At 40.3% G+C, this 13,204-nt stretch overlaps 1 protein-coding gene across 11 annotated transcripts in view; it reads right to left on the reverse strand.

The window, feature by feature from the left end:
• Positions 1–13,204, reverse strand: part of LOC146325064 (membrane-associated guanylate kinase, WW and PDZ domain-containing protein 1-like) — a 136,980-nt gene that overhangs the window by 47,647 nt on the left and 76,129 nt on the right. For 5 of the 11 annotated variants that reach the window (XM_084720783.1, XM_084720782.1, XM_084720780.1 and 2 more), the window contains 6 exons: positions 8,835–8,954; positions 4,810–4,998; positions 2,353–2,620; positions 1,274–1,321; positions 921–1,003; positions 255–293 (listed from right to left, as the gene is read on the reverse strand). In XM_084720783.1, coding sequence (XP_084576909.1) covers positions 255–293; positions 921–1,003; positions 1,274–1,321; positions 2,353–2,620; positions 4,810–4,998; positions 8,835–8,954 — 747 coding nt within the window. The remainder of the gene's footprint in view (positions 1–254; positions 294–920; positions 1,004–1,273; positions 1,322–2,352; positions 2,621–4,809; positions 4,999–8,834; positions 8,955–13,204) is intronic. The other 6 variants (XM_084720789.1, XM_084720788.1, XM_084720781.1 and 3 more) reach the window with 5 other exon arrangements.

The raw sequence follows: 13,204 nt of genomic DNA on the forward strand, positions 1-13,204 counted from the left end.
CATCCACAATGATATGATGCACCGACAGTTCAGTCATGAAGCTGACTTTTTTTCCCAAGCAATATTTCCACTTTCTCTTGCATTACTTGTGCTTTCCCAAATAACATATTTGGATTCAGGTGCCCTTAGTATTGTATTGTTTTAAACAATGTGGTACAGTCAGTTTTCAAAGATGGGTAGGTCATAACTGTGTGAAATAATCTTGTAAATAATCAGCACAACTTTTGTTTTAAAATTAAAAAAAAAAAACTTACCTAGATCAGCTTCCAGTTCCTCTGTATGTATCCCTTCTTCTCCAAGATTGAAGCAGGATGAAACAAAGAAAACAAAATGAAGAATAGAAAAAGGGATGGATAACAGAGGAGAGGCGGGTCGAGGGTGGAGGAATCAAGAGCAAATAAAGAATGAAGTGACAGTCCAGAGAAAGGCAAACAGGGAAACACCTTAGTTCCAAAACTGACATTAACAGGATAAAACAACATCCCACAGGAGTGTGAGCAACGTGCCAAAGTGCAGCGTGCCACTTTAAATTTCACCACTTGATGGTGCAATTTAGCAAACTGTGCTTTAACTCTGAACTAGTTAACTGGAATTTCTCAAACATTTCTTTGTGTTTTGGAATTTATCTGTCATCTGTGACAATAGTTGTTAAAGAACACAAAATCAGCTATTTACACTGAGGCAAATGTAGGCTGCATTCCAAAATAAACTGATCAGCTGATCAAGAACAAATCAAAGCTATGATCAATTGTGTCTTATAAATACACTACTGAATAATTAAGGAAATTAACAATGTCAACACTCAGTACACAAGAGGAGCACAATGTATGAGACCTCCAGCACCACCTACTGATTCCTAAACCACTGCACAAACGTGTGAATGTAAACTTTTACGATATAAATGATGCGTAGCAGCTTACCATCATCATCACACTCTTCCAGAGGCCTGGAGGCTTTGTCTCGACATCGAGGATCCAGCCATGATGTGGTCTTTGTGTTATGGCTGAGAGGAAACAAACAAGACAACAGAACAGCTCAATACAGGCCGTCAAACCGACATATAAAAGCACAGCAGGGGTGCATGAATGCATCGACAAGATTTAGAAAGTAAACCGCGTCAGCAAGTTTACAGAGGACAGCAGGCATCTGCTGCGAAGAGAAATGAGAACAACAAAGCGAAACAGGCGGGATAACAACAATAAACAACCTGACTTTTTCCCTCTATTGTTAAACAACAACAACTGTAATTCAGTGATAGCAGAAAAGAACATACAAGCTCTGAAAATACACTGCCATGTCCTGGTGGTGTGCCTTTGCCGTGCTGTGGAGAGGACAGAGAGGTGGAGGTAGTCAGGTGATCAGGATGTGATCTCCTTTAGAGATCGGGACATGCTGGGATTAACAGGAAAGCAGTGGCACCCAGGGGGCTGGGCAGGTTGTCTGGGGAGAGGCCTAAAAACCAAATCATGGGGGAAGACAAGCCACTGGACGAACAAAAGCTATAATAGTGCAGGTAAAACAGACAAAACATAAACTACTACACACTGAAGAAGGTTCAGAAAACGCATTATGTCAAGGCAACTATCTTCACCAATTTTTTGAAGATAGATTAAATATTTATTTATCCATCTAGATTGCTTTGGTGTGAGTTGCAGTTGAGTTTGGAGATACTGGCCATAGAGATGTTTGCCTTCTCTCCAATATAATTGGACTAAATGGAACTCAACAGCAATGTTTCTCATTTTACTCAAAATGATCCACAGATCTTGTTATGAGTAGTTTCATGCAAGAAGTAGTTTTTGTTCTAGCAGAAAGTAGTTCTGTTAGATTCTACTGCAGAAAAAAGTAGTTCCAGAAATATGTATTTTTTATTTTTTGGGGTGATCTGTCCCTTTAAGAAACCCCCCATATAGTATATAGTATTCTTATTTTACATAATTCTTTTTAACCTTTTAAGTTAGTCTCTTTAAACTGTTTATGTATTTTTGTTCCACCGCAGTGTATCACAAAGTCAAATGCCTGTGTACTTTGGACAATTGGCAACTAAAGTGATGAATTTACTCAACAATTTTTGGAATACAAAGTTTTTGGTTTCTAAAACTCAAAATTCAAGTATTTAAGAGGAAAAGTAAATAATCTAAACATAAGAACAAAAGAAAGAGCTTAATTCAAAACTTCCAAACATGATTCAAAACTCAAAATTTTAATGAAGACAGCTGCCATGAAATTCTGAGTTTTCCAAACTTATTATTATTTTTTTTTTTACAGTGCATGAGCTACAGTGAGAAATGCTTATTCAAGTGCATGTGCAGCAGATCAAACCGTAAAATGGTGCAGGTTGTCGATACATACTCTATGAAGTAAAGCTCTCCGTTCTCAGTGTACGCCATCTCCCAGTTCTCGGGCAGCGGTCCCAGCGGGTCTTCCGGAGAGACCTGTGGTTCCGCGAGGGTCTGCTGCCCACTGTCTGAGGTGGAGGTGGCCGCATTGTTCAGACCACAGGATGGAGCATTGTCACGTGCGGGGTACGGCCGGAGGATGCCGCCGCGGCTCTCGTCCTGGTCGTTAGGGTTACCTGTGCACAACAAAGGAGAGGGGAAGAGACTACGCACTAAGGATCCTGGGTAACACAACGGGCACAACACGGAACAACAAAAAACACCAAAAAAAAGAACAAAAACACAGTTTATGTCACGTGCATGCAAGAAAAGAGCAAATGCAGTAAGAAGACAAGTCACTCTGAATATTCTTCAGCACACATCATGCAACTTAAACTCCCAGCACTTCCCCTTCCCCCAATCTGCTCCCGCCCATTTCTAGTGTACTGAAAGGACCCCAGGAATATGCTAATTCTTTCATCAGCAGTCGTTCCCAAACTCTTTCTGACCCCCACCCTGTTTTACCTCTCCACCCATAAGCCTCTTTCTTCTTAAAGCTAGCGAGCCCAACCCCCCATCCCCACTTGCTCCCCAGTTCTGGCCCAGTGTTCTCCACCACTTCCGTGGGCTTTTCAGGGTTGATCAAATGCTAATTCAACACAGCCTGGCAGGGGGACACAGAGAGGGCATAGATTCAGAGCATCAAGAGAGGGAAAAAACACACACACACACCATCTCTTGCACTTAAAAAACAGGATCAAGCTTAAACGAGAGGAAAAGGTGACGATTTAGAAGAAAAATCTCATATTTACTCCAGTCTTTTTTTTTAAACAAAAATATAAACACAAGACTTTTGTTGCGCTCCCATTTTTCAAGAGTTGAAGTAAAAAATCTATGTACAAAAATGCTTGTTTCTCTCACATTTTGTTCATGAATTTGTCAAAAAATCTCTTATTGAGCACATCTTCATTGCCAAGTTGCACAGGTGTGCTTTGGACTGGTCACAATAAAAAGCCTCTCTAAAATGTGCAGTTTTATAATAACAAAAGACTTTTATTAGGCACTGAACTATGGGGAAAAAATGGTATATGTAGCTCTATGTGAAATAGCCAAAGTCATGGCCTGCCCTATTTCTGATTGGATAGTACTTGTTATCTTTGATGACTGGGTTGATTAGATTTAAGCATGTGGAGTGATTGGTCAGGGTAAGGATATCAAAGTAAGACAATCAGACAAGGGCGAGTCATGACTTTGCTCTCCTGAAAAATAATTATCTGTAGCCCAATGTGAAATATCCACAGTTCAGTGTCTAATAAATGTCTTTTTTCAAGATAAAGCTGCACATCTTTCAGTCTCTCCAGGAATTTGCAATGTTGCAATTGCGACAGTTGACACAAATTCAACTAATACCGATTAATTTTGCACAACTTTGTAATTCACTGAAACTTCTCCACAAATTTGAGGTTTTATCCATCATAGCAGTAACCAGCACAAATGTCATTGATGAACTGATTTTCTGTAATTTTTTAAAATTTAGTCACAGGTTCACTGTTACTGATGTTTTCAATTCTCTGTGTGCATTTATGTTTTATAATTTTGTGCTTGTTGTTTTGACTGAATTTGAGCTCCAAAAAGACTTTGCTTCTTTGTGGAATACCCCCCATGTGAAAAAAAAAAAGTTTGCAACATGCATTTAAGGTTTTTAGAAAAGCTGCCATGAAATCAGGCATTTAAGGCTGCAACAATCTAAAAAAAAGCCTGTCAACAAAACAAAATTTAAGACAACAAAAAATTCTGTGTGCATAGAAGACGTCTAAGAGATTTTTCACTTCAACTTGCAAAAAATGGGAGCAAAAACAGATGTATTCAGTTTATATTTTTGAGATTTTTTTTACGGAATTGATCAACATGCAGATGGCAGTTCTGCTGGGAAATATCTGGTGTGAAAATACTATTAGCACCTGAGGCAGAAATAACACTTGTTCACATGTTAGAGGGAATTTAATGAGCACACCAAGTAAAGTAAAAAAATAAGATAAAGGTAAGAGAGGATGTGAGGCCTTTAGCAAGGAAAGAAAATGATGAATCTTGTGACTGTGGCCTGTAATCGACTTCCTCCCCTCCTTACAGGCAGGTGGCAGTGTTTGGAGGCTCACAGGAGAGGAATAAACATCACAAAGACATGATGTAACCACCAGACACCCAGCACTGTACAACATGGGAGAGGATCATAAACATACACACTAATCTTGGGCACACACATGCATACATACACACTCTTAAACAAGCATCCACTCAAGAGCAAACACAGCACAGATGGAGAAAACTACACATGCACAGACAGAAACTTCAACACACAGAGAGAGAGAGAGAGAGAGAGAGAGAGAGAGAGAGAGAGAGAGGGGCTGGAGAGGTGGAGCAACGCCCTCACCTGTAAAACTGTTGTTCATTTCCGTGGCCTGGTCGTCATCGTCGTCGTCAGCAGGCACTACTCGGACGTTTTGCATGTCATTGTAGGACTTGGTGCGCTTTGGGGTTGACTGCTGAGAGCCTGCATCACTGAGAATCACTGTCCCAATGATGGGCTGCCTTGGCGGCTTGGGGGTCCCATAATAGTTACCTAGGCAACAAGAAGGACATTAGCATGCTTGAGAGAGAGACACCGAAGGAGAGAGAAGGAGAAACCGAGACTCAGAGAGAGGAAGCTGAGGATAAAAACAGGCAGTGGATCTATGAAACCTGCTAATCTGACGCTGAGAGGAAAGCTGGTTCACAATGTGACCACAAATCGTGGAAATAAGCAGCTGGTGGGAAAGCAAAACGCTTCTAGTTTGTGTTTGAGGCTGCAGAGATGTTTTATCTGGACACACTGAGCAAACACAATGGACCAGCTCACAACACTGAGCTTTGACTTAACAGATTTTACTGACTGACACTGTTTTTATCGGTGATGCAAACAAAGACTTTATCAAGTTTATGCATGGTATGAATCATGAATCCACATTTTTCATAAATATGAGATAAAGAGGCACCCTGGTGAGCTAGGGGTCAAATGCAAACCATGTAAAGGCAACATAAAGGAATAGTTTAACATTTTGGGAAACACTATTATTCACTTTCTTGCAGAGTGTTAGATGAGAAGAAATATACCCACATTTATAACTGTCAGTTCAATATGAAGCTGGAGCCACAATCAGTTAGCATAGCTTAGCATACATACTAGTAACAGCTAACCCAGCTCTGTTTACAGGTAACAAAATCTACCTACCAGCCTCTCTAAAATTAATTAATACATTGCATCTCATTTGTTTAATCCTCACAAAAAGTGTAAAAACAACAGTTTGCTGTTATGCAAGGGGGTTATGTGATTGTTTCTTGCATAGGCACAGTTACAGCTTTTCCCTTGTCACTTTTAGCCGCACTCAAACAAACCATGCCACGTTGATTTGCATTTCCATTACCAGATAAAATGCGCCGAGCTATGCAGGGTCGTGCCAAAGATGGACCCTCTCCAGATTTGGGATAAACCACCCAACCAGCCCCAAAGTAGGTTGTGGTGACATCTCACCGACCACGACCGAACTGCTACAACCCCCCTTCTCTCCCTCAAACAAGCATGTGTTACATGACTCAACTAATGTCTGTGCAGGGGAGCAGAAAGAGAGACGTATCAAAGTAGCTTCCTGATTTTGCTGCTTCACAATAAGAGCTTTTAAATAACAAAATAATGGGGTACTTTTATTGTAAACAATTTATAGAAAATCAAATATGTTTATCCACCATTTTACAGCTGCATAACTCAAGACAAGTGCATCATCAGTTGAAAGATACACCTTAAAGTGGGTGGCCCTGGTCATATTGGAGATGCAGATCCCTGCCATGTCAAACCAAGTCAAGCCAATCCAGCACATGTGTACGGAAACAGCAACTTCCTTGATTCTCTGCTGCTTGACAAAAATATGCTAATTCACTTTCTTACTGAGCGTTAGGATCAAAAATCGACATTCTTTGATGTCTGTTCAATAAGTTAATAAGTTAAGGCTGATCAGTTTATGTTTAGGATCATGGCCAGAAGCAGTGGGAGATGACTAACACGTCTCTGTCTGAAAAGAAACAACATATGATTTGTTAATTAATGAGCTTGAAAGGTGCTGGTAGCCAGATTTTGTTACCTTAAGTGGTCACCCCCTGTATCCTGTCTTTTTAGTCTATGCTAAGCTAGCCACCTTCTGGCTGTAGTTTCATATTCACAATACAGAAATTAAAGCATTATTGACTTCTCCTCTCCCACTCAGCAAAAAAAAGCAAATAGCAATATTTTCCAACCTACTAAAAAAAACAACATTTGACCAAAAGTACTACTCACAAAAATTGTGAGGAAAATTACAAGGTGGTACACATAATCAGATATGTTTCTATATAGTCATATATCCATAAAATACAGAGCTGGTTCTGAATCAATAATCCTGTCTTCCTCTGGCTGTCTGGATGGCCACAGACTCCTGTGGACAGGTATTTGACATTGTCTGCGTGAAAGGGAGGAACGTGCCAACACACAGCAGAACCAGTGCCAAGCAGATTAATGTCGTAACATTCTCTCCCGGACGCATGCACGCACACACCACACACACACACACACACGCATGCACAGTGACACACACACACACACGCACGCACAGTGACACACACACACACACAAATTAGACTTAGCTCTTCATAACACACAAGCTCACACAAAAACACACAATGCCCAAACACACATCCATCCGCCCACACACACATGTTTGCACACACAGGTCTGTGTCAGTATGAGACTTAGCGCTGCACAACACTGTCCTAATCAGAGTGAGAGGGGCAGATGTGGAGTGACCTGCTGTCTCCTGGATGCATCTCCTCCCATCATGCACAGCACAGTTTAATCGGAATCAACTGAGTGCACAGTCTTACAGCCTGACAGCATGTAGGAAAAAATAAATGTTGATCACTGCTACGCTCATCGTATCTGTGGAGAATCAGGACACCTGCGCTGTCATGAGTGTCAGTTGTAATCAGTGTTGGGAGTAACACCATCAAAGTAACTTGTTAGAGTACTTTTTTTGTTTGAACAAGTAAAGTAACACTTTATTTTTGCAGTTAAAGTACTCACTTATTGCATTATGTTTTCAAGCAAGCAATCTGTTACCATTAAACGTTAAACTGTTTCCACATTTAACTGTTTCCTCCAAGAACCACTGTTGCCTGCACCTGCGACCAGAGGAGACTCTGAGGGTGACTTTTTTAGCATTTGAGGCAGCGGACAAACACAGCCTTCAGGTCTCGGCAGACACTGAAATCACGGAGTATCTCAAAACGGGTCTTGAAATGGATGTATTGAACAAATTCCCCATGATCTTCAAGTAAATACTGTTGAGAAGCTTTTTAGCATTCTAAGTCTCATCAGAGGAACTGACTGTCAGACATTTTTGAAAGGTTTGAAAAACGTCCCCTGTGTTATAAAAGAGAAAACTACAGAGAAGACTGGTTGGGTGAGTCCACATCATATTAAAAACCTGTGCACTGTTATGGTTTGTTTGTAGGCTTGACTTTTGAGAAGCTGACTGGTTCATTAGTTGCATGTTGAAACATGATGTGGTGTAAACTAAATGAGCCGGAGTTGTATTGTTTTCACGGAGGCAGATGTGTACTCTGCCTCTGCCCAGTTCACTGTCAGATTGTCAGGACAATATAACCAACATGCACATAGAATCGCAAAGTGGTTTTCATTTTTGGTAACTCAGAAGTACAGTTGTACCCTAACATGCTACTTTTCTCAGTAGGTAACACTGTAATGTAACACGTTACTTTTTAATGGCAGCAATCTTGTAATGTAACAAGGTACTTTTAAAATTAAAGGCTCATTTATGCCCCCCTTATGTACAAAAATAGATGCATCTGCATCCCACATACTTCTACATTTCCTTTATGCTGGCATGGATGTTATGCAACATATCAACTAGGATGCACCATTCAGAGTGAAAAGTTACTATGAAAGAAGAAGAGGTAAAAGTTTCTGACAACAACAAAAATGGTGACGCTGGAGGAGGTTAATGTACCTCTTGAGAAAGAGCCAAAAGCATTGCAGACGGCAATGGTTTGTGCAGCCATCGTGACATATTAACAGAGAATTCTTCTCACTAAGTAATTGATGACGAATGTCATGTCCAATGCTATCAGATTTTTTAAATTTCTTAACTGTGACCTGTGGTTGGGTCTCACTTGAAAGTATTGGCTACACTGCCCCCATGACTACCGTACTGCTCCATGTTAACTGTATCCATAAGCTTTCAGGTAATGTACAGAAATACTGATGAAATAAACAGAGTATGGACAGGCGGCTCTGTTCATATGCATATCTAACATTTCACATAAACACCACCCAACTTTGGTTATAATCATTATCACCATTATCATCCTCACCTTCATATGTTCCTATTTCCAGTAGTGTGCCACTCTCCTCAAGTTCCAGGAAGTCCTCCACAGACAGGAAATTGTAATCCACCCCTGGGACCTCTCCGTCTCGAGGGGGGCGGGTTGTACCTATGAGGACAGAACATGACACAGAGTTTAGGTGGCTGCCAATAACCTGTTAAAATTCAAGTCGTGCGCTTACAGTTGAAGGTGAAATCATATTTTTCCATCCTGGCACAACAACGTGTTCGATATGCTTCTTCCACAGCCACCACACTGAACAGTGAAAGCCTATCATTAGCGTTAAAATGCAGTCAACATCCAAACATTGATTCAGCTTTTTGAGATGATGACCGGCCACGGCGAAGTGTTTCTAAAGCAGTAAATGAGAGAGTTCTAAAATCAAGAGGGTGTGATTGTAATTCAGTGCGGTGATTGGAGGCGAAGTGACTGGTGAGTGGCTGTGAATATTATGTCAGGAAATTAAATCGACGCTCACATCTCGAGCTGTGTCTCTGCCTCATGGGAAACCGTTGCCTGCTGCTAAGTCAGAAGATAAAGTAAAGGTCACCTCAAGCAATCATCCTGATACTGTTATCAATCCATCAATTTCTCCATGGTGAGGCTGGAATTGTAAAATGCTCCCACATAATGGTATTATAGTCGTTTTACTTAAGCTGTTATTGATTGTTCAAGCTGCACCGTCCACATTTTGACTGCAATGCTGAACTGCATTCTTAGGTGTTGTTAGGTTTAACTGTAGTACAATAAAAGCTTTTCAGTTTGAAATAATATAAACCAGGACTGATGCCTTTGTGTCACGGCACCAAAAAAAACATGAGACATTGAAACTCAGTGTGTTTGACATGATTCTGCAAAAACTACACATTAGATTGCTGATAAGACTCTCTAGAAACCTTTTTATTTTAAATTCTGTTAAAAGGTAAACCAATATTAATTTTTTTCCTTGCTGGCCTTATCTGCCCTGAGCCTGATCCCCTCCTGGAGTTAATCATTAGTGGTCTGCTGTGTTTTCACTTTGTAGTGGGAACTCTTTGTAGAAGGACGCTGACACCAGACAGACAATGGAGACAGAGGCTATTGTGTCTTTGACTTCACAAAAAAGAAGATGAGACGACAGGCCAGATGGTTGATGCAAGTTGTAACCCATCTGTGTGTAGCAGTGTACATATGCATGTATATATAGATATGTATACATATATATACACACAAGTACAATGTACTCTCACACACCCCTCAAGCAACACTGTAATACATGAGGCAGAGAAGCACTGTGCACAAACACAATGCCTCTTACTTGTTCTTAGGAATGATAAACATTCATGAAGGAACTTCCTATTGGAAAAACAGCATCTAGGCTAGCTGCTCTGTGAGGCTCTACTCATGCACAGCTGTTCTTTGAGCTAAATGTGAACACATTTTATCCTGCATTTGTAGGACTGCAACTAACAATTATTTTTACAATTAATCCTTTAGTCTATAAAAAGTCAAAAAATGCTCATTACAATTTACCAGAGTCCAAAATGATGCCTTCAATTTGCTTCTTATGTCCAACCAACAGTTCAAAACCCAATGATTCTTCATTACTATCATACATTTAAAAAAAAAAGAAAAAAAAAAGCAGCAAATCCTCACATTTAAGAAGCTGGAACCAGCAAATGGTTGACATTTTTCCTTGAAAAGTGATTGAAACGATTAATCCATTATCAATAGAAATAGTGACAAATTCCTTCTTCAGAGACACGTATTGATTGACTAATTGTTACAGCTCCACTGCATAACACAGCTCAGTTCTACTTGCTTGTTTTGGTTCCATTATGGATAATACTTGGTACCTATTTTGGCATCACTTCGGTCAGGGTTCAAAGCAAGCAGATACTAAATGGTAATGTGAAAACACTGGACCACTCAGGGTTGCACGACACAGTATATCCTGCACAAACTGGGTATTTCATATAACCTTCAATAACGACCACAATTTTTTATTCACTCAAAAATAGCACCCACAGCACCCTGCAAAACCACACCATGGTCAGTTGTAGAAATGTAGACGTAGACGTAGATTCTGTTATAACAGCAGCACAGTGCAGAGGAAAAAGGTGAGTAGTGCCATTATCAACTTGGCAGTAAATGTACAGTGTAGGCTACGGTTTGTCAGTGAATAAAAGCTGCAGCTTCTCAAGATAAAAGCACCTTTATGTGCCCGTTGTTTCCCAACTGCTGGAATAACGTTGCCATGATGATCAGCTCTGCCCACACTGAGGAAGTACTCCGCTGTGGAAAACTAAGTAGAAGTACCAAAAGTCGAGCCCATGGAAATATGATGTGGACGTGGAAATATGGCTTCAGTGTAGCGTGTTAGCATGCTAACATTTATTCATTTGCTCTGAATACAAATTTTAGCTTAAGATAACGGGGATGTCATTAATTTTGCAGGTACTGAGATAAATTAAAACTATGACCTGAGGATGGCAGCTGGTGAAAGGTCGAAGGATCACCAAAGTAATTACAGTCTCTCGTGGGTGGACATAAATATGTAGCAAATTTCTGGGCAATCCATCAAATAGTTGGATATTTCAGTCAATACCACAAATGTCAACCTGCTGCTGGTGCTGGAGGGAAAGCCGATCACAAAATTCATTAGGATTCATTCTCTGACGAACATGAATATCTGTACAAAATTTTGTGCCAATCCATCAAATAGATATTTCAGAAGCTGTGAACACAAATGAAAACTTCCGGCTTTCCAGTGGCACTGCAGGAAAAGTCGGGGGATCACCAAAGTAACTATGATTCAACATTTGGGAACCATGAGTATCTATAAAAAATTAGATCTCAATCTTTCGAATCTGAAGCAACACGGTGGAACCAACAACCAACATGCCACTAGCATGGGTAAAAACAGATAAAAGAAGTTACTTTATCACTTTTGGAAAGCAGATAAATGCAAAATGCAGTTTATCACTGTACAACCATTTTAACATTATCACTGTGTTCTATTCTGGATGAGTGAGAAAGCTCATGTTTGGCACAAGACTCTTGCTTGTTCAAGTGTTTACCTGAGCCTCTCCAATATGCAAGCTCACACTCCATCCCTCAGGGTACATCCAGCCCACAAACACCTGATAATAAGCGAGTCTTTACCATGCGCTGCTCAGTCCTACACCTCCACTGCACTGCAAAGGCAAGTGCTCTTTATCGCTCCTTCTTCCTGCCATTTTGAATACGATACCCAAGACAAATTGATAAGGGGGAGGCAATTTAATTGACAGGACGTAGTGTTCAGAATGTGAGCAACAAAACAAATCCCTCACATCAAGAAAACAACATGATATATCATCTAACTGACCGCTTACAGCAGCTGCACGCAAGCAAAGTGCTGCTTTGTATTCACCTCAGTGGATCAGGATGAGATGAAAGTGAAGTTGTCTGGGAGTTTGAGTCATAGGACTGGGTGGTCCCATGGTGGGAGATGTTTCTGAGGCTCAGTGTGCTCTAATGACGCTGTCTGCTGAGCAGGGAATGGAGCTGTTATTCCAGGCTATTCCCCACAGTGGACGGCTCTGATAGGATGACTAATTCTGGTGTGCCCATATTACAGAATATTGAAAGCTGAACCCTGCCTCATTACAACAAATCTTTCATCTTGCTGTTGTGTGTTACGTCATTATCCATTTGGCAGAAAACAAGTTTATTTATCAGAGAACTGCTCTGCATCCACTTGACATTTAAACTTCCTCATGAAACTTAAAAACCTGAACTTCTGGGTTATGTAACTTGATGTTCTGTTTGTACACTCTGCAATCTTGCATAATTTAAATGAAATATTTTCGGTACAGGAGGCCACATTGTGATGTACTTTATGATGTCACAGCCATGTTTGCCCGTTCATTATAAATCAACGCCAAGATGCTGAGGTACAGTATGAACTGATCACATATTTCCTGGAATATTACTGACAGTGAACTCAGTGGGGATTCCAACTGTAGACAATTGTCACTCTTGTCATGATACAGCAGTACAGAAATACTGTTTCTCAGATCAAAAAGTATAATACACTAGGGGTAAAAAAAAAACCCAAAACATTTATTATTGAAGTAAATTATGTATCATTTCTGAGGATCTTCACTAATCTTGTAAAACCACATGCTGGTAGGCAGAAACACAGAAATCAACCCCTGAGTGTTTTAGACCTAATCCCCAACAAGAGCAGCATCTCATCCCTCTGAAGATGGAAAAACAAAACAAAACAAATTTCAACCACTGGTCTTAAAATGGATCATATCAGCCATTTAAAGCTGGACTAGTTCATCAAAAGTGAAGCCAATGAAAACCAACAGTGCATAAAACATCAACAA

Source organism: Lutjanus erythropterus, chromosome 6 (genome assembly GCF_056507025.1).
Source record: "Lutjanus erythropterus isolate fLutEry1 chromosome 6, fLutEry1.hap2, whole genome shotgun sequence".
Taxonomy (NCBI): Eukaryota; Metazoa; Chordata; class Actinopteri; order Lutjaniformes; family Lutjanidae; genus Lutjanus; species Lutjanus erythropterus.